Raw genomic sequence first — 21,619 nt, 5'->3', positions numbered from 1 at the left:
GGAATAACTCAGGAAGAGAAAAGAGGGAGAGCTGTTTAAGCAGAAGGAATAGCATAAAGGAAAAAAGCTGGGTGTGTTTGTGGACCTGGTACCCTGGGAGCAAGGCTGGAGAGGCACACAGGTTGGATTATGGAGCCTTCCAGGCCTCAGTGGGGATTTGAACTTTTATTTCCAATGCAGGGAGAATGTGGTGCAAGCTTCCTTTCCTCCCCTCAATCCTCAAAGGGAAGTGACATGGTCCAATTGGCCTTTTAAGAAGCTCAGGATGGTGGCTCTTTGGAGTAACTGTTAACAATTACTTAGCGTGCAGACCTTCCGCAGCCACAGGGCGTCTGCCAGGTAGACCTGGTGCGATCCACCAAGACCACAGGCAAAGGCGACACTCGGGCTGACTTGGCAGCAACACAAGAGGCCTTGACTGTGTTTTGATCAAGTTTCACCAAATTTTCCAAAGCTTTGTCATATGTTTTCTCAGGTACTTGACAAGCCAAGGGCAGGAAAGGACATGTTTGGGGTGGGGAGTGTGACAGAGCAGAGAACAGGGCAGCAGCACAGGTAATCAGGCTGCCTGGGACTCTGGCACTGAGCCAGACTGCTGCTCCTGCAACCCAGGAACAAGTGACATTGCAGGGCCCTGTGGCCCACTGGCTGCCAGGGCTGCAGGATGCTCCTTACACCCAGCTGGCCCAGGCAGTGAGAGCACATGGGCAGTACACAGGCTTTACCCTGGACTATCCTGAAACTCCTCTCGGCACTGGGAGAACTCACCCGCCTGTCCCAGCCGACAGCCCCCAAATCCTTCCACCTAGCAAAGCAAGAAACCAGGGATCAAGCCAGACACAGTTCTTTCATATATCACAGAAATATAAACTATGATCAATCCCCATAAAGGACAATATACATGAAAATGAATAGTTTCCTATCTAGCTAAGAATCTGCTTTTCTTCTGAGCAACAATCTGTCAGCTGTTCTTGCAACATAAAAGCTTTAACCTGAGCAGACTTCAGGAAAGACTGCCATTCATAAACATACAAGAAGGAATTTCAGATTCATTTGGCCATCAAACCTCCAGACCTCTTATTTGGAACAAGGTGAAGAGATTTCCTTTAATGAGCCTGTCATTCCCGGCACATGGGCCTGTCACTGCCCGGGCAGAGCACACCATTGCTGGCAGTGTCACTCTCTCTTGGGACAGTGCTTATTCACCTCTAGAGAGTAATGGGTTTAATGTCTTCATTCTTTTTACTCTGCCATTTTCTCAAGGAAATATTAGAACTAATTCTTTTCTTCAAAGGAAAGTGACTCTCCATTGGGTGGGAAGGTGTACGGGGCACTACATTACATTACCTTCTGCTGACGCCCACTGCAGGGGGGCTTCTCTGGTTTGTTCTGTCCTGGTGAGTGCCACAGTACATTCTACCAGCCTCTCAGAAGGGGAATCGGAAGGTGGGAGCTCTAGTTCGGACTCTGTCCTGACCGATTCTTTGCAGGCAGCACTGCCCGATTCCTCTAAGCTGTGTAAGTTCAGTTATATCACCTCCCCTTATTGTGTCTGTTCCCTTATTTATCAAGTGAGGGGCTGTACTTACTCATCACTCACCCCTCTCTAGGTCTGAAACATTTTCTGAAACCCTGAGGAAGTATACATCCTTATCTGTTTAACTCATTCCCTTTGGTATTTCTATAGAAACACAAGTCCTCTGTGTGAGAAAGCAAAAATAGTATTTCCTCTGACTATGTCAGTGATCCTGAATTCTGAAGCTCTAACCTGCAATGTGCTTTGGGGGTTATTTGGAGATGGGGGCCTGGGGAAGTAATTAGAATTAGATGAGGTCTTGAGCGTGGCGCCCTCACAATGGGATCAGTGCCTTTATGAAAAGAGACACCAGAGAGCTTTCCATCTGTCTCTCCATGAGCATGCACAAGGAAAGGCTGTGTGAGGACAGCTAGAAGGTTGCCACCTATAAGCCAGGGACAGAGACTGATTCACCAGATTCACTGAGCACCTGTTCACCAGAAATTGATTGGCCCCCACCTGGCTCAGACTTTCCAGCCCCCAGTTGTGAGAAGTACATTTCTGTGATTAAAGCTACCCTGTCTGTGGTTATTTTGTTCAAAGCAGACCATGAGAGTGAGCATTCTCTAGGACAGTCACGGCGGCTGAGCCTTGGATATTTTCGTGCAGAAAGAAGACTCACCTCACGCAGTCAGAGCAATATGGGATGGACCATCAAACAGGGCAAGGCAGCAGCTTTTCATGCCGTGTTCAAATGCGCTATCACACATTTCCTGCATTGTTGTTTTGTTAGAGGTAGGAATTGCCTACACTAGATGATAAAGCACTTTAGATAGATACTCATTTTGTAGCCATGAGAAATGAATGACCACCTCCAGTCCTCTTTGGAAGAAGGTAGAGTAGGAGTTATAAAAGTATATTAGTCAGAGTTAAACAAGAAAACAGATTCCTCCAGTGACAAAACCAGTTCCTGGAGCATGTCATTTTCAGCATTACAATGATTTCATGGCACAGCCTTTAGCTCCACTGGAAATGAATGCAAGCGTCACCCTAGGCATCACACACCTTAAGCGGCATCTTGTGTGTTCTCGTCCCTTCAGAACCAACTCAACTGTCATCTTTTCTGTGACTTTTCTAAATGTCATTTGAAAATGACATTTGTATGTTTTTACATTCCAGGGTCCCCATACAGAACGTGTTTCTCAGGGTTCCCATTATAACTTGCTTTTACTTCCATTAAGTAGTTACCACATCGTATTACAGGAAGTAGGGTGTCCTTTCTGTCCTGCTAAATAGTGAACTCTCTGAGAGCAAGGCCATAGGCCTAAAAGCCACTTAATAAAAGCTTGCGTGTATGAATGAATGAATTACTCCTCCTTTGTATGAGACTCATTGCTCATTCATCCCAGGCTTCTAAAGACTCTGACTCGGCTACCGGACTGAGGCTCTCTCTGCCTCTGTCTGCCCATCTATTATGTGGTACTGTAAACAGTAAACATTGTCTTTTTTGGATTTTGGCCTCACAATCTTTAATGAGCCATGCAAGCTACCAGGAGGCAGAGCCAGTAAGCTCCAGAGGTCACATATGAAGATCCAATATTTTAATAATATTTGTCCCAGCTATTTTGTCCATATTTCAAAAATCTGTTGTTCTGTATTCGTCCTGGAATTGTTGACACATCACAGATGCCAGTAGTCCACCAGGGCAACAAAGACTCTTACGTGGCCTAATTTAGGATGTCTGCCCTCCTGTTGATTAGGAGAGCACCTCTTTTACAGTTTGTGGTCTTCACCAATTCATTTAAATAAAACCAATTGCTAACAATCCAAATGTTAAATTAAGTAATGAGAAAACTACTTTTAGGATAGAGTCTATGCACAACTTTCCATCAGCTACTGAACCTGTTGAGAGGCAGAATGAGAACTAAAGCCGTTTATCCCAAGCGCATGGACGCCTCCCCAGACATCCTTTTCCCTTTCCTCTCTGCACTGGAATCTAGCCCATGTTTGATTCCTTATGAATCTTGATTATGGTTGGCCCTCACCTCTTTGCTGCCCCCCAAGGAAATCTCCTCAGAGTATGGGGGGTGGGGAGGGGTTAAATACTTGAAGATATATATAGTGAGGTTGATTTTTTAAGCAAGGTTCCTGCCCTCATAAAACACCAGGTAGGAAGCTGTCCCTGAAGCATCTATGATGGATATGGCCATGCTAAGTGATACGTACAAGATAGTAGAGAGATTCTGGAGTATTTTTGAACAAAGTGCTTCTTTCCTTCCTTCCTCAAGTACTTACTGAGCACTCACTATGACCTAGGTATTGACCTAGGCATGGGGGAAACAGCAATGAATAAGACCAGATCCCTGTACCCTCATGAAGTTTACATTCTAGTAGAAAAGAGAGATAATAAATAAGTGAATAAATAATATGTAATTTCAGGAAAAAACTACTTTATATTGTTTATTTTATGAAAAACAAAAAGAAGCCAAGGATATGGTAATTCCTTAAAAAACTAACCACAGAATTACCATGTGATCCACCACTTCCACTTCTGGGTATTCACCCAAAAGAATTGAAGGCATGGTCTCAAACAGGTATTTGTACTCTGGGATTCATAATTGCATTATTTATAATAGCCAAAAGATGGAAGCCATTCACTGAAATCCATCAATGAATAAATGTGTAAACAAAATATGATCTGTACATACCATGGAATATTGTTTAGCCTTAAAAAGGAAAGAAATTCTGACACATGCGACAACATGGATGAACCATGGATGATAATATTATGCTAAGTGGATAAACTAATCACTGAAGGACAAATACTGTATGATTCTAGTATGAGATACCTAGAGCAGTCAAATTCATAGAGACAGAAAGAACAGTGGTTTCCAGGGGCCTGGAGAGGGAAGAACGGAGAGTTAGCATTTATGGGGACAGAGTTTCACTTCGGGAAGATGAAGAAGTTCTGGAGATGGATGGTGGTAATGATTGAACAATAATGTGAATGTGCTTTGTGCCACTGAACTGTACATTTAAAATGGGTACAACAGTAAAGGTTATGTAAATTTCAACAATTAAAACAATTTTGACCTTTTAAATAAAAGTAAGCGAGGTTGCATGTAAGTGTATATTAATAATACCAAAAAAAAAGAGTAAGCGAGGGACTGGAGGAGGGACGATTTCAGTTAGGCTGTCTGGGAAGGCTTCTTGGAGGAGTAGGTGGCCTTTGAGTAGGGACCAGCCAGAATGATGAGGAGAACATGGGGAAGTGGAGGGGATTAGCTTGGGATCTTGCTCCCCAGTGGGAGGGCTTTGGTCAGTTAAAGAATATGATCTGATTTACCAGCAAGATCATAGCAGCTGTGCTGTGGATGGTAGGCTGAAAGGGAGAGAATCTGCAAGCCAAAGACCAATCAAGAGGCTGCAGCAGCTGTCCAGGCAGATGGCGGGTGGCTCAGGGGGCACAGAGACTATGGGGGAAGCGGGCAAAAGTGCTTCGACCGAGATACATTTTCAAGGTGGAGTCATCATGATGTGGGGAAAGAGACGCTTCAAGAATGATTCTCAGCTTTTAACTGAGCTACTGAGTGAAAGGGGGTGCCATCCACTGAAATGGAAATAACTAGGAGAGAAGCTGGTGGGGAATGGTAAAGGGCACGGGGAGGCATTCAAAAGATGTTCTATGTGAAAAGTGCAATCTTTGACCCAGTATCTAGAAGAATAATAGCACATTGAAGCCATTTATTAAATAGTTGAATGAATGAATGAAACTGAATGGGTAAATGGAGGGAGGGAGGAAGGAAGAAAGGAAACTAATTCTAAATTTTACAAAATATGAAGGAAAACATTTTGCAAAATGATAGGCTTATAAACACCTTGGGCTAGAATTTGGAAGAACTGCGTTCCAGTCTCAGAAAATATTCCCAAACCTTAGATTCCTCCTCTCAGCTTTTGTTCTGGTACCTCATGCATTTCCTCCTACACAGGGAATGTGCTTACACCTTCACTAATCCCAGCCAGCAAGTGCATGGTCCCTGCATCCATCCCTGTGTATAAATGCAGAACTCACAACCCTGGAGTGGGGAACAGCCAATCAGTGAACTCCAGCTCTGCTCCCACTAAGCACACCTTCCCCACCCCAACACATCCCAGCAGGTGTTGTGGAGCAGGCCCCACAGCACTCCAGACAAATTCCCACAGTTCCCCAGAGAGTCTCACCTTTTATGCGCAGGGTTTTAAGCAAGCAGGAGACAAGATCAGTTCACTCCATGTATTGGCTGGACTTGTGTTGACTAATCCACTAGTGGCTCTCACTGAGCCTGCAGGCTGCTCCCTACTAATAGCCACAAAGGGAGGGGAGAGCAATTAGTGGGAAGAAAATATTTAAAAGTCACCTTCACAACTGGGGAGGTGCAATGCAAAATGAGAAAGGCCTGTGAGAATACTATAAAACAGCCTTGCGTCTCAGGTTTCTGCATAGTAACCAATTTTGTCCTGGCTCTTCACAGGACTGAGGGTACAGAGTGTGCCTACATCAACCCTCTTGCCTGTTTCCCTTCCGACAACGATTACCCCACTAACCACCAGCTGGACAAGCTCTCTGCAGGGCCATCCTGCCTCTGCTACCAGTGGCACACTCAGCAAGCCAACACCCCTGGTCACAGCTTCAGCCCAGCTGTCCCCATTACCCAGGAACGACTCCGTAGAGCCCCGAGACCAGGAGGCCACCAGCCCAACCTCACACTGGAAAGACGCAAACACAGACCCCTCACCAACAAGCAGTGGGGTCCCCTTAACACCCACGCCCACTGAACACAGCTCAGGCACTCCGGAGGCCAGCGTGCCGCCCACAGGGTCACAACCCCACACAGCTACAGAGTCACAGCTCCCTGCAACTACAGGGTCACAGTCCCCTGTGACTACAGGGTCACACCCCCCTGCAACTGCAGGGTCACAGTCCCCTGTGGCTACAGGGTCACAGCCCCCTGCGACTACAGGTTCACAGTCCCCCACAGCTTCAGGGTCACAGTCCTCCACGGAGCCTCCCACGCTCACCTCCCCTCAGCCTCCAGCCTCGTCACCCCCACCCTTATCAACCGCACCCCCAGAAGTTTCTTCTGCCTCAGTCAGCACCAACCACAGCTCCACTGAGACCAGTACCAGGCCCACAGGAGTCCCAACCACACAAGAGTTCCCAACAGAGACACCCCACTCTGGCCACACACCCATTTCACATGCCACAACTGAGCCCGGGCCCTCGGAGACAACATCCCAAGCAACTGGGCCAGCCAAAGTGACATGTGTGCTGATAGACCCCGAGACCACCACCTCGCCGGGGATGATCATGCAGGGGGTGGAGCACGCGCTAAGCTCAGGTGAGTCTCTGCACGGCTCAGGTGAGTCTCTGGAACACTAGTGCTGCTGACCACACTGGACCTTAAGATTGCAGCTCAGTTAACCACAGGCAATTGATTAAGTTTGAATTTTGGAGTGCAATGCCTGAGCTGAATTACAGTTCACAAGAATCTCCACAAGAGTGTAAACCTTATTTTCAGCTACTTATTAATTTCTACATGATGTATCATTAATAGTGGCCAGTCTTTATGATTTGTCTTCACATAGATCATAGGGAGGATAAATGAATGTGTAAGCAAAGGGACCAATAGCCAAGCTTCCTAGGTTTCAGCTTGGGTTCCTGACCGTGGGCAAGTTACTTTATCTCTCTGTGCCCCTATTTTTCCTCATCTGTAAATGGGGATAAAATAGGCCCTATCATACATGGTTCTTATGGCGATTAAATGAGATGGCATATAAAGTAGTTCCTGGCAGAGAGTAAGTGCTCAGGAAATGTCAGTGTCATTATTTTTTTGCTCAGGGTATAAAGTGTTTGCCTCATGGAAATTAGTCAAGGGAAATAGGGTGGGGTGTAGAGAACTTGCTTATTCTTTATAGTCTGCTTATTCTGATACATTTCATGGGAAAGACAATAAATTTTACAGGACATCGTATTTGTTTTTATTCTCCCAGCAACCCTATGAAGTTAGTATTATTTTTATCTTGATTTTGCAATCTTGGAAATTATGGTCGAGAGAGACTTAGGGTTTTTCTGATGTCACATGCATCTGGTGACTCGAAGACTATAAACTTTAGACTATTGGGCAGGAAAAGGCTTTCGTGGGACCATTTGGCCTCTAGACTGAGAGAGTAAGGTGGTAAGATCAGGCAGGGGAGGATGGGAGGGTGCTGCAGCTCCCCCCCCACCCCTGCAGGACTAGGGGTGCGGGCTAAGGGAGAACTGACTGCTCAGGACCCAGCCAGCCATCACCAGCTGAGGTCAAAGGAACAGCTGTGAAGAGAAGAAATTAACATCTTTTAACAAGCAATTAGTGAACAACCACTGTGAATGGAAACCCTGTTAGACAGTGAGGTGGGGGAGAGAACTGAGATTAGCAGGACGTGATTTCTCATGGAAGAACTCACAGTTTACTCCAGGATAAAGTCAGGAAGAACTGCAGATTCTTATTTCAGAGGCCCAGTATTTCAATGAGAGTCCCAAGAAGAGAGATACAATCAAACTGAGATAAAGGAATTAATTACAAACATAATTAATTTGTACTACACTAGGGTGTAGAAGACCCACAGGGGATCACGATGATAGAGCTGCTAGGAGTCTGGCATAGGAGGGGGACTGGCCACCAGAACCCAGGAGAGGTCTTGTAGAACAGACCTCCTTGAGAGGAGCAGGGACTCCTGGTGGAGAGGCACAACCGAACCGAGGCTAACCTCCCGGGAGTGAAAAGAATAAACCCCTGCCCTCCCTCTCCCCCTTCCCTCTGATACCAGCCAGAAGCCAAGGACAAAGAAACCCATTGATGTAGTCTCTACAGGTCAGCCTCACCAGGGGCTGGTCAGAAAGCAAGTGGAGAAGGGTGGAGAAAACAGATCTGGAGAGGCAAAAAGAAGAAATCTGGCAAAGCCCGGTTAAATGCTGATTCCTCTGCACAGCCCCATCCCCTTAGCAACCTTTTTATACCTCCAGCCAGCACTTATCGTGGTGCATTTAGATGTGTGCTTTCTGTCTCTACCCCCACGTCCATGCCCCCACTTTCTGCCTGAAACTTACCCTGCTCCCAGAATGCAGATACCATCTCTGGCATAGACTAGGCGCCTGCAGCAGAGTAGCAGCTGCTTCACTCGGTGTCTCAAGGACTGTCCCTAACACAGGTGCCACCGAAGTACAGGCTTGCAGCCAGTGACCCCATCTGTTCTCTCTTTTCTAGTTCAGGCCCTGATCACCACCTGTGTGGTACTGCTTCTCCAGTTTTCTAACTTATCTCGCATTTTCTCCCCTCTGCAAAGATACTCCAGACAGGGTGGAGTAACATTCCTGGCATGCAAGAATCTTCATGATCTTACACACACACACCCTACTTGTTTCTACAAATGCCCTAATCTCATGGGCTAGATTATCCAAGACAGTCTTGTTACAATATTTTGGCTTGTGATTTAGACCAAGTGTCTTGATTTCCTTAATCCTAAACTAGCAGGGTCCAGAGGTACAAAGGTCACAAAATTAGTGACGGCTGGATCATGAACCTTAACGGTTCTAGGGAGGTGGCACTCAGGAGTCACTCCAGAGTAAATTAATGAAAGACTGAGGAATGACTAGAGAAGATGGGGGTATGGTTGGTTAAGTCCCTGAGCACGGGCCAGTGTACATCTCATAGACCAAAGAGGATCTGTTCCTTATGCTTCTCTACATCAAAAAAGATTATTCTGCATCTACCAGGACTTGTGCTTGATGCAGAGAAATAGAAGACCTGTCCTTGGAGATTTTATAGCTGAAGTAGAGAGAGAGGCACAAGTGACTCTTATTAATACCACTTGGTAGTTTCTAATCTGAAAATGAACTGAAGTGGGTGGAAGGATCTTTGAGCAGATGTAATACAATCTGTTCATTTCAAAGGTGAAGAAATTATGTCCCAGAAGTCAGGGTGTCTCTTTCAAGGTCACACTGGCCAGCGGCAGAGCTGGGCCCAGAGCCCAGAGCCTGCACACCACAGCTGAGTCTTCTTTCAGTGCCCAGTGTGGCTGCCCTGCTCCTTCCTCAGCCCAGCAGCCAGGAAGCTTCCCGTGACACCCTGCTCGCAGCTCGCTATTTGGGCATGTTCTTGAGAGATTCGTAGGCCACCCTAAGAATGGTAGAAATAATAGAAATAATACCACACTATTTTTTAGCATTTTGTCTTATTCTGTGGAAGTTCACATAGCACAATTTTGTTAATCCAAGGACTCATCCATTCAACAAATACCTAGACATAGTCACCAATGAGTACTTTTAAAGCAAGGTGCATTCCCTGGCAGTCAAATGACTAGGAGGATTGGGAAGGTTCCAGAATGGAGGGAGCACTGGAGCTAAGTGGTAGGAGAGGAGGTTGGGCCTCAGGAGAGACACAGCAAGGGAGAAGCAGGCACTTGTGTGCACAGGTAGGGAACCAGAGGCAAAGTAACTCATGCTGCACATGCCTGGGTTCAGGGTCCACCTGCTGAAAGTGCTCTTGCTCAGGTGATAACCTCCTCATCGCCCAGCCTAGGGGTTACTTCTGTGGCCTGGCTTGACCCAACCTACCAGTAGTGTTTGACAGGAATGGTTGCTGCCCTCACCTTGAAAGCACTGTGACCACTTATGCTCCAGGACATATCTCCCCTGGTGCTCCCCCAGCCAGGCTGACTGCTCCTCCTCAGTGTCTGTGGCCTTACCTCACCAGTTCATTGTCCTACCCTGGAACACCCTGGCTGTGCTGCCCTCCTCTCCTCCCCACCCCACCCTGACTCTCCACACCCATGCTCTCCTCTTCTCTCTGCACTCCTGGGATGATTTCATTCCTCATCCCATCTCATGACTTACAATGCCATCCATATGCTGGTAACTCTGAGATATAAAATTCTGCCCCTGTTTTGTTTCACTGAACTAAAGACACATCTATCCAGCGGTCAGCTAATTCATACTGTCCACGTGGTGGCTCACAGGCATCTCACAGTCACTGTGTATAGGGTGAGCTACTGATTTGCTCAGCCCCCAGTCTGCTCCTCTCCCACTATTCCTCTGCTTCTGACTCCGCAGGCCAGAGACCTGCGGCTAATCCTCAACTCCTTTCTCACATACTCCACATGCAGCCATCAGAACCGCACCTGCTCCCACCCCTCTGTCATGTTTCACGTGCATTACTTCACGGTGCCTGTAACCCATCGCACTACCCATGACACCCTTGCCTGAGAGCCTTTTAAACTAGGACACTGTGCCCAGCCCTGGGTATAACACTCCAGTTGCTTCCCCTCTGAATCCAAGCCAAGTCCCAAGTCAGTGTCCTGCCTGCGATGCTCAGCACTGTCCCACCCCTCACAGCCTCTCTACTCTCATCTTCTTCCACCTTAACCCATAGTCACACTGGCGATCTTACTGTTTCTTGAACAGACTGAGGACGCCCCTGCCCTAGGGTGTCTGCACTTAGTGTTCCCTCTGCTTGACATATTTCCCTCCGGGCCTTTAATGGCTCACTCCTTTCCATCAGTCAAGATTTGTTTAACTGTCATCTCAGTGAGCCTTTACCCCAATCTGAAACAGTAATCCCATCTGTTGATCCCTTTACCCTACACTATTTTCCTTTTGATCAACTACCACTTTCTGATTTCATTTCACCTATGGTGAGTGGGTGTCTGTTTTCTGTTTCAGCTGACTAGACTGTCAACTCCATGAAAGCAAGGACTTTGTTCACAAAGGGGAAGATGTAGGTACATCCCTGGCCCCTGGAACACAGGTAGCCCCTGACACATGGTAGACACTGGGTAACATTTGTTGAATAAATGAATGAAAGTGTCAACCAACCAATACCAGAGAAGCTATTCAATCCCTCTGAGCCTGGGTCATCACATCAGTAAGATGGGTTAAGGATAGTATCCACATGACTAGGTTGTTATAATGTTTAGCTGAGATAAGAAATGTACAACATACTGGTTGTTGAGCAATGGCTCAATTGCTACCTATGACTGGTATTTTGCTATGATTTATTGTCATCATCATCATCATCATTATTACCATTTTTGCTATTGTTGCTATTATTTTTGTTCCTGTTTTATCATAACCAAGAATGCCCACCATCTTCAGCAAATTTTTCCTGGGCCTTTACTAAAAGTCAGGCATCTGGCTAAGTACCAAGGATATGGCCATGACAGAGACAGCCACTTCCCTTGTGGGGTTTACCACGTAGCATGTAACCTGGTTTGGTGGATCCCAGATGGCCTGGGGAAACTGCAGAAGCAGGAAGAAAGATTTCAAGACAAATGTTAGAGGACACTAAGCAGATTTACTTACTTGCCAGGCCATTAATAGTCACCAAAGGCTTTTAATCAGGGGAATACAATAGTCTAATCATAGTCTGAGAATCATAGTCTTAAGAATATTCAACTGGCAGGAGTATACATGGTGAGTTGTGGGGAGGTCAGGCCTGAAAACACTTGGACCAGTTGCTACGGTGTTTCTTGTTTGCTGTGGCCTCTGACAGCTCATGTCACTTCACACTCTGACTGTAAGGGCTCTTAGCTATAAATCATACAACAGAGGTGATTATTTACAAACAATAAGATTTGTAGATTGTTTATTACAGTTGTCCTATGCAAAAGAAATTAGATTTGTATTCATATGCAGCAAGCCCCTTGTCTAATCTTCAGAACATTCCAGTGAGGTGAGCTTGAGTATCTGTTCTACCAATGACAAAAGAAGAGCAAAGCAGTTAAGTGACTTACTCAAGATCTCACTTGAGTGAACGGGCCAAGATTCTAATTCATTTCTCCTGACCAACTCTAAGTCAGGTTTCCTTCCACTACACGCATCTCACCTGAGCTTGTGGCAATGAAAAGTTGGGTTAGGACCAGCAGCCTCCAGAGCCACTGTGGAAATGAGCTACATGAGATGCTGTCAATGGCCAGCTCTGCCAGCTGAATAAGGAGAAGCAAGTGGTAGTACCAGGCCTCTGAAAGTGGCTAGGCAGAAGAAACAAGTTTTGATTTTTGTTTTTCAGTTTTTGCTTTGTTTTTCAAGTTAGAAAGAGAAATGTGTTAAATTTAGGTCATCTTATGTTACTAAACCAAAGCTCTTCAAGGGTGCAAACTATGACTACAGTGTGTTCTTACTCCCTGAACTAAATGGAATGGTGCTGGGCACGATTCAGTGTTCAGCAGACTCATGAGGGACTAACTGACATTGCATACCAAGTTGTATTCAAACATCACAATTCTTGCATATGCAAACTTTAAAATTATAGTCACTCTGCTTCTTGCGAAGTAGATATTCTCTTTTGTCTATAAAAATCTAAGGACCCACTGGTCTTATGCCATCCTCCACTTTCCATTACAAAGAGAAGGACATGTGATTATGAAAATTGGCGAAGACCTTTGAACTTTAAATTGCTAGTCTGAGCCCCAGTATTTATTCAGTATGAACTGTGCTAATAAATACCCTTAAATAAGAGCACTTAGCAGGCATAGACATCTAGATTTCTCTGCGTCCATACCTGCACAGAACTTTTAGCTCTACATGCCATCTCCTTATTCATGATTAACTCTTAGAATGAACATAGATTTGAAAAAAGAATGAACTCCTAGAAAAGATGGAAGAATAATTTTTTAAGTATATGTAGAAAAACTTTAGGAATAAAAAAATGTGCATTGTAGTAAGTTAATGACCATCATATTTAGATGACGTATTAAAAATATGTTCAAGGGGAAAATGATGATTGAATAAAAAACACATAGGTGAGAGAAGATCATCTAAAAGAATGTTAAACATTTGCTATCAGATTCTTTTGGAATGCCCAGAATATATCAGGAAGCAATGCTCCTAAAGAGTATTATATGTATCTTAGGCTCAGTTTACAACTATTAGGTCATTGTACATGCCCAGGCTTGGCCTCTGACAGTAATAAAATTCTGTCCCTGTTTTGTTCCCTTTTCTATTCGCTCTCCTTTACTCCCTGTGAATAATTTACACCCCCACAATAATTCAATCACCAAATTCTGTAATCTTAGTAGCTCCTAAATTCATCCACTTCCTTCCACTCCCACTGTCATGTCAAAGTTTCCAAAATCTCACCTTGATAGCCTCCTAACTGGCCCCTTCCTATCCTCCCCTGCACCAGTCCTCCCACCTTGTGCATTCACACAGCAGCCAGAGTGACAATTCAACACCAATCTGATTGGGTCACACATAATCTCATTACCGCCAGCCCTATAGTCCCTCCAGGGTGCCCCAGGCTCTCAGAATAGAATCCATAAACTCACAGGGCCCTGCATGGTGGGGCTCTGCCTGCAATCCCCGCCTATTCCTCCCCGCCCCTCACTCTGCACTTCCCACACCAGCTGTCTCTCAGGTCCATGAACCTGCTGGTCTCCCTCTTGACACAGGGCCTTTCCTCATTCTGGTGCCTTATTTACCAGGAACCCACAACACATTCCTTCACCAGATTAATTCTAACTCATTCCTCAGGTCTCAGCTCAGACATCATCTGTTCAGGAAGTCTCTGTGGGCAGCCCCCAGTCCAGCTCTGGTCTCCCAGGTACAAACTGTCACAACTCAGTTGTATCTCTTTTCACAGTGTGTGATTATACATTTCCTGGGGTGGTTCTTTGTTCATTGCTTACACTGCTTTTCCGGGTATATAAAGGTGGGGCCTCATCTGTATTTGAGCTCACAAGTATTTGTTCCCAGCACCTAACAATGTCTGGCTCAGTGTAGGTCCTCAAGTAATGTTTGGTGAATGAGTAAATGCATGATGCTTAATGACAAACATCAGGCTTCAGAGAATAAATACACATATTTTCTTCACCTCATAAATCCTGACCTTTGAATTGAGAATGAAGAAAAATTAAACACCTTCACCTATGGTCATAACTGTTTGGTCTGCTTTAAAACAGACCGGGTGGCTCAAACAACAAACATTTATTTATCACAGTTCTGGAGACTAGAAGTCCAAGATCAACTCACCAGCAGAATTGGTGCAGGTAGGGCTTCACTTCCTGGTTCATACCCAGCTGTCTTCTCACTGTGTCCGCAAATGGAGGAAGGAGCAAGGGAGCTAGCTCTCTGGGGCCTCCTTCATAAGAGACTAATCCCATTCATGAGCGTACCACCCTCATGACCTAATCACCCCAAAGGCCCTATGCTGTGGGGGGTTAGTCAGCTAATCACTTAGGGGTTAAATTGGGCAGGGTGGGCACAAACATTCAGTTCATACCCATGCACACAAAGCTACCCCTTGAATACACCATCACCATTACAGACCATCTAAAGGGCTCTCTGCTGCCCTGGGGAATCTCTGCCCACCCCCACGACATCTCTCTTTTCCCACCATGTTGACGCCCACCTTTGGACTTCAGGACTGACAAGGATATAGATTATTATGAACCCTCGTTCACATTTTTTATTTTGTGCCCAATTCTTTACATTTAAGCTAAACCTTTAAGATTGTTAATCCCAAGGAAGGAGCTCCAACCATCAGATTTTAGGTAAAAATTATTCTGAGTTATCTCTCCCATTTATATTTCTCCTTTGGTTTAATTTTCCTACCTAAATATGAATCTAGTTTTGAAATATTTCCAAAATACCTCTGAAAAATATATGTCAAGGTAATAAAACCAGTTCACTATCATTTCTGTTATCTGGTAGCACTAAAACTAATCATTAAAAAATTAAAAGGGCATTTTAATTGTCTCGATTGTCACTTTTCATTACACTGGGAGAGTTTGTCACCATGGAACACTTTCTTTTGTTCTGTTTCAAACACTTTCACCAGTCATGTATGACTAAAGTGATGTTAGAAATGCTTCACTGAGAAAGTGGGATTTAGTCAAGAAGCACAACTGATATCATTAAGGAAGCTGTGGCTTGCTGGCTCACTGGGGAAACTGATTGGAGTATACCTGATTCCATCATCTGGCTCAAAAAATCATGTCGTTTTAGTTACAAAATAGTTAACAGGAAAGTGAGACCAGATCACCACCAATCCATGTCTGGATCAGAAAAGCATCTAAATATCCCATCCCCAAGTGCTGAGTCAGAAATGTTGTACTAAGAGAACACATAATGGATACTAAATTGATATTGTCTCCCAAATGCCTTGTTTCTCAGGTCCTAGGAAGGAAAAGTACTTGCTAGTAAGAGATAGCATTTTATTTAACAGTAGTTTGCTTGTACTGTCAGATTCACAGCCTGCAGGGTAGACCCCGGGCTCAAAAAATGAAAGTGAACTTAGGTTCAAGTCATAAATCTCAGTAGTCTGTGGAAGTGGGCCATCAGAAATACTTCACCATCAAAAACACTTCACAATATTTCTGTTTAGAGAAATTATGGGGTCATTTCAAAGCCAGGCTCTAGAAGGATAAGAATGTGCTAATAGTTCAAACTTTGGCACCAGCCTGCCTGATTACGATCTCACCAGTGCCACTGGCTAGATGTGAGGCTTGGCTAGTGTGTCCATCACTGGGTATCACATTTTCCTCATCTATAAAATGGGGGTAATAATAGGACTGCACTTGCCTTACAAGATTATAAGTATGTTTAAATGAGACATGTATATAAAGTGCCACTTACACAGAAAGAAATGTTAGCTATTATTACAGTGGAGTCCCTAATTCTCAGGTTGGATACCAACAAGAATTTGACCCTTCTAAACTTTGATTTTCTTAACTTGAAAAACAGTTTAAGACTCCCAGAAGGGCTATATACTGTAAATATTAGGTAATAAAGATCCATTTAAGCACCTGCCTATCAAACAATACAAAAAGGGATAATGCAAGAAGTGTAAGAGAAAAATATCTATATTTACATTTGAAATAGTAACGCTTTCATAAAACTTGGGAAATCCAAAGAAAAGGATTAAAGGGTGCAAACTTCTAGAGAATTCTAGCTGGGAGGAGGGAGGAGACAAAAGCAGAGCTAGGATTTTGCCTGGACCCCCCTTACCCATGAGAGCAGATTCTTAAGAGCTAAGGGATGTACACTTCCCTTAACTAGAATCCAAGTTTGGAGATTATTTTCTTTCCAAAGTTTTTAATTCTAAAACCTTGGGGGCCCGAGTCTGGGAGAAATTAAAACTTGGTAAAATACTGTATCCAAAAGCTGGTTTCCATCTGGCCTTGATGAGTAATTATGTGGAGGAAAGTCTAAATTAAATAATGGTTCCGCAGAGATCCCTGAGTTCTTGGGCTCCAGTAATCATACGTAGGTCCTTGCCATTGGCCAAGGTGTTGGGACAGGTATCCCAACTATATTCCATAATAAAAGTGATAGACTTGCCTCCTGCTTGGCAAACAGAAGCTTGGATTGTCTCTGGCTCTGAGACGTTCCTCCCTTCCTTTTTGCTTATGTCATCTGAACCAAGAAAATACCAGTGTGTAAGGTCTTACTGGGGAAGGCTGGTGAACCCTGAAAGAATCTTAGCCTTCACCTGCTGACTGGATGAGTGTCACAAAGGGCACATGCCAACTTTTCCCCCTCAGTATTGTTTTATCCATAGTCATACCTCAATGATTTTCATTATTGAAATATCAAAGAGATAGAGGAGGAGGTAACAATGACAATAAAAACCTTCTCTTGCAGTATTAATGGAGATAAATAACAGCTCTTGAGCAAGACAGTGACGCACTTCCCGCAATCCAGGATTGGCCCCTCTGTGTAATTCACAACTCAGGAGTTGAAATTGCCCACACATACCTCCTCCTGCACATTGCATTACAACCCGTCCGGAACTAGAGAAACCCCAGTGAAGTCTCCTGATAATTTCAATGTTAATTGCATTAAGGATACTCAGATAGCAAAGAGATTTAGGGATTTATTTTTCTCTCTATGACTTGACTCCTGAAAAAATATCTGCCCTCCAGGCAAGGAATTATACGACCTAATGTGATATTGCTGGCCCACTTACACTTACAGATTAGAATTTTTAGAAGAAGAAAAAGAAAAGGAGAGTTCTTCTCATCCAGGACAAACAACAGAGAGGATTCTCTGTTCTTTTTTTCTTTTTTTCACACTTATTCTCCAGATATCTCTAACCGTGTCCTCCCTCCCCATCCCCCAGGAGGCCTGAGGTAGAGCTGATTGCTACTGAGATTCCCACCCATGCCAAGGTATGGTTCTCTTAGCCCAGGCCAAAGTATATTCATTATATAATTTTTAAACAGTTATGATAGGCTTACAGTACCAGACACTGAGAATCTGTCCCAAAGGAGACATACGTGAAGGGCGGAAACTGACATGCAGCATGGAAAGGGGCCAGCACAGGGCTTAGTGTCCTGGGCCTAGCAGTGGAGGCCTTGTTCAGGTCTGCACTGTACTCCTGGGAGGAAGGGAGTGAAGACAGTTGTGCCTCCTGTGCCCTTTCTCCTCCAGTTTCAGGCTCCATCGAGCGATAGTCATGAAGCTGCCACAGTCACTAGGGTGCTGGCAGTTGCTGACCTGGGAGCTGCTGGTCCTGACTCTGCCCTCTGTCCTTCCTGGCCTCTCCCAGGGGCTCTGAGGGCAGCTGGTTCACCCCCAGCTCAGCATCTCATCTCCCAGCCCTGCAGTGAATCTGGTGCTCCTGGGAGCAGTGTTCCCAAAGGTGTGGTCCCCACATGGGTAGTATGCAGGATGATGAAGCTGTGTTATTCTAATGAAAACTGTGCTTTAATGTGAATTTGAAAAAAGAATAAAGTAGTAAATTGAATTTGTGATTCCATAGCTTTTTGTTTAGGGTGAGGCTAATCTGTAGTAAGTGTCTGAAGGAAAAATAGTGACTTGATTTAAAGACATATATTAAGAACGTAATAGTATAGGTCATATGGACATGGCAAAAACATGACAGTGGTATGGGGATGTTTGGATTTTGGAAACATTGCCCTGAAGAAGAGGCTTCGATCCTGTGCTTAATTTTTGCCTCAATTACCAGCGCTTTAGGACTTTTATGTGGGATGAGACCAAGGGGTAGAGAATTTTAAAGAATGCAAACCAGGAATTAAAAGGTATCTAGTCCAGCTCTGCCACTAATGGAATCTGATTCCTTAATTTCCATAACCTGCCATTTTATCATCTGTAAAGGAAGGGGTTAGATTCAATGATCCTTCTTAGAATTTCCTTTCAGCAATAACATTATGTTATTTCATTGGTCATGACTTTGCTGGAAGCAAAACTTGAACTTGAGATCTGTAGTCATTTCTAATACCCAGATAGGCTCAAATCTCTGGCTTCAAGTTTCCTTTCTGCCTCTAGAGCTTTTATGGGTAACAGGCATGCAGAACTTGAGTGAGACCTTTGTATTGCACTTCTTGGTGGACAAAAAATTTTAAATACACTATTTAATTTTAAATACACTGTGAAAGGAAACAAGTGCTTCATCAAAGTTGAGCACATACTAAACAATACGGTTGGCTGTGTGAATGATTGAGTAGATACCCTGTTGTACAGTAGACATAGAGACACAAATGGGGCTGTGGAGGGAGGGAGGCACAGTGACTTGCCCAAGACTACCCAGCTAGTGCATTTACAAAGCCAGTCTCCATGCCAGGTCTTCTGACTCAAAGCAGAAAGGCAAGAGTTTGGGGAATCCAGCCTTAAAGGTTGAAACCCTTTTCTGCCCACTAACCAGTTAAGCAGGCTTTTTAAGAAAAATACTTAGAGCCTGTATTTTCTGAACTCCAAAGGAAATACCACCCAGCTCTGCCCAGCTCAGTGCCTGGCAGCCACAGTAAAGGATGGTTGCTATGACTTTTATGGCCAGGATTGTTTTTCTTCATGCTTTTATTACTGTTCCTGGCACTATATACTGCAGATGTACCCTGAGAACTGTTTTTAAGCCTCAAAGAAGAGTCTTTAAGGAGATTCTGTTAGTAGCATTCAGATGGAGAGATCACCCACATTTCAGGAGGAATTCTCATTTCCTGTGGACTCCTTTTGGTCTAGGGAAACCTTTAGGTCAACTGAATGAGAGGAGGGCTCCCTGACCTGGACTGGAAGCTGCTGCGTGGTGATCTTTTGTCCTGATACTGTGGGGAAAGGGGATGAGAGGCACTGTTTGCTATTCTTAGAAGTCCTGTCTAGTTCCCATTACCAGGTATCAAAGGAGAGCTGGGATCAGGAGACCTAAAGGGGCAATTATAACAAATCCAGGTGGGAAAGCTACTTCACCTGTGTTGGGAAAGATTATAATTGGGAATGAAATGGAGTAAGTTTAAGACCACGGGACCCCGGGGCTGTGCAGGCTTGTGGGCTCTGGGTTACCTTCATTGCACACCTGTGTTCCCTGCATCCCTAATACAGCTCGCACACCCGCATGAGGGAGGACTGGAGCAGGGGAAGCTAGCGCCTGCCCAGGCAAGTGCAAATCACTTACCTAACAGAGATGAATATTTCTAGTGTACATTTTTATATGCTACCTAAGTAGGTGAAATGCCTATAGATAAAAGTAAACCAGTCCCCACAGCAGGTCTTCTGATTACAGGAAGTGGAGAAGGATAGATATTGGAGATCCCACCCCAAAGTTTGAATCCCAAGTCTGCCCCTGAATACCATTTAGGTAAGAGTATAAACACGAGGTAAAGTATATTCCAGTTGTGGTAATATTTGACCAATTTTGATAAAGTTTACCTCTGCCACTCTGTGTGAAGAAATGACTAGGCAGTAATATAGTGATTTAAAGATTTGGGGGTATGGGGCAGTGGGGAGAAGGACTAGGCTACACAAAGCTTTGGACAGTCCCCTTCATTTGTGCTAATCTACAAAGCTCTTCATCTCCTTTGATCCTCCCAACAACCCCATGAAGTACAGAGGACAGGAATCATCCCACTTTTTAGATATGGACACGTGTTGACCTGCTTCTGTCTGCAGGCTCAGAGCTAACCCTTCAAGCTTGGAAATGTTAGGTGTCTGTTCCCCTTCTTGCAGGTTCCCACCTCAAAGCTTCATCTCTGTCTGTTCAGGTCCTGCCCATCCTTCAGAGAACTGCTTCATTCCCACCTCTTCCAGCGTTGCTCCAGCTTTTATAGAGACCCACCCCCACCCTCTGCTAGTTAGAGGTAGCACCTACCTCCCACCTTGCCTACCTGCCCCCCATCCACCCAATGCTGCACTCCCCCGGTGCGGTTCCTGGGCTTGACCTTCTCTCTGCAACTGGGGGGTGAAAGCTCAGTGCCCTTCCTGCTGCTTGCCTGCCCCTTGCATCGTCCTAGCTCTAGAGGAGCCTGTTCAGAAGCTTGTGAGATTGATTTGGAGTCAGAGGGAGGTAAGTTCAGCTTCCCCTGGGAGTGGGGGAGGCGGGGTAGAGTGGGAGGTAAAAGGGAATGAAACCAAGCTGAATTCAAGGCCAGATGTCAAAGCAACTTTTAATAATTGTTAAATTAGGATCCACCTAAATGACAGTATTCAAAAACTGAGATTTTCTTTTTTACTTTTGCTCCCCCATATCGCCACCTACGCACACTCATAAACAGCCCCCCAGGCGCACTGTAGTTCCCCTTCTGATCCCCTCCTGGCTCACGGGCTATACCACACTGCACATCTCAGCAGTTTGTGGACCAGCGCACATGCCAGAAACCAGTACATGGACATTACTAGGTCACATTCTATGACAGTTGTCTGTTCTTACTAATTCCCCTCCCGATTAATGTGAATTATTGAGCTTTGATCCACCTTCACCAGGACCTACAAGAGGACCCAAACCACCACACAGCCCCCACTCAAGCCTGATTCCCGAGCAGCTGACAGAAAGCAGACGGAGAACATCCCAGGGCTTCAGGTCTTACCCACGAGCTGCCTCTCATCTGTCCCGAGGGCCCAGGTGGCCAGAGAGCCCCCGGGTAACAGCGCGGACTCTGGAACCTGCGCTTGCACCCAGCTCGCCCAGTTACCCACCAAGTGGCTCTGGGCCCTCAGTTTGTGCCTTGGTTTCCGCATATGCAAAGTGGACACAGTTAGGACACCTACCTTACAGAATTCTCATAAGGATTACATAAATTGGAATGAATGAAGTTTATAGAATAGTCAGTGGCCCAGAGGAATAAGAAAGTATTGCTGAT

General features: G+C 44.9%; 1 protein-coding gene across 3 annotated transcripts in view; it reads left to right on the top strand.

Moving 5' to 3' along the window:
- PARM1 (prostate androgen-regulated mucin-like protein 1) overlaps positions 1 to 21,619 on the top strand; it is a 109,795-nt gene that overhangs the window by 68,755 nt on the left and 19,421 nt on the right. For all 3 annotated transcript variants that reach the window (XM_073237469.1, XM_037003289.2, XM_037003288.2), the window contains exon 2: positions 6,028 to 6,894. In XM_073237469.1, coding sequence (XP_073093570.1) covers positions 6,028 to 6,894 — 867 coding nt within the window. The remainder of the gene's footprint in view (positions 1 to 6,027; positions 6,895 to 21,619) is intronic.

The sequence above is a fragment of the Manis javanica genome, chromosome 5 (genome assembly GCF_040802235.1).
Source record: "Manis javanica isolate MJ-LG chromosome 5, MJ_LKY, whole genome shotgun sequence".
NCBI lineage: Eukaryota > Metazoa > Chordata > Mammalia > Pholidota > Manidae > Manis > Manis javanica.
Note: the sequence above shows the minus strand (reverse complement) of the source record. Positions and strands in the feature narration are given on the sequence as shown.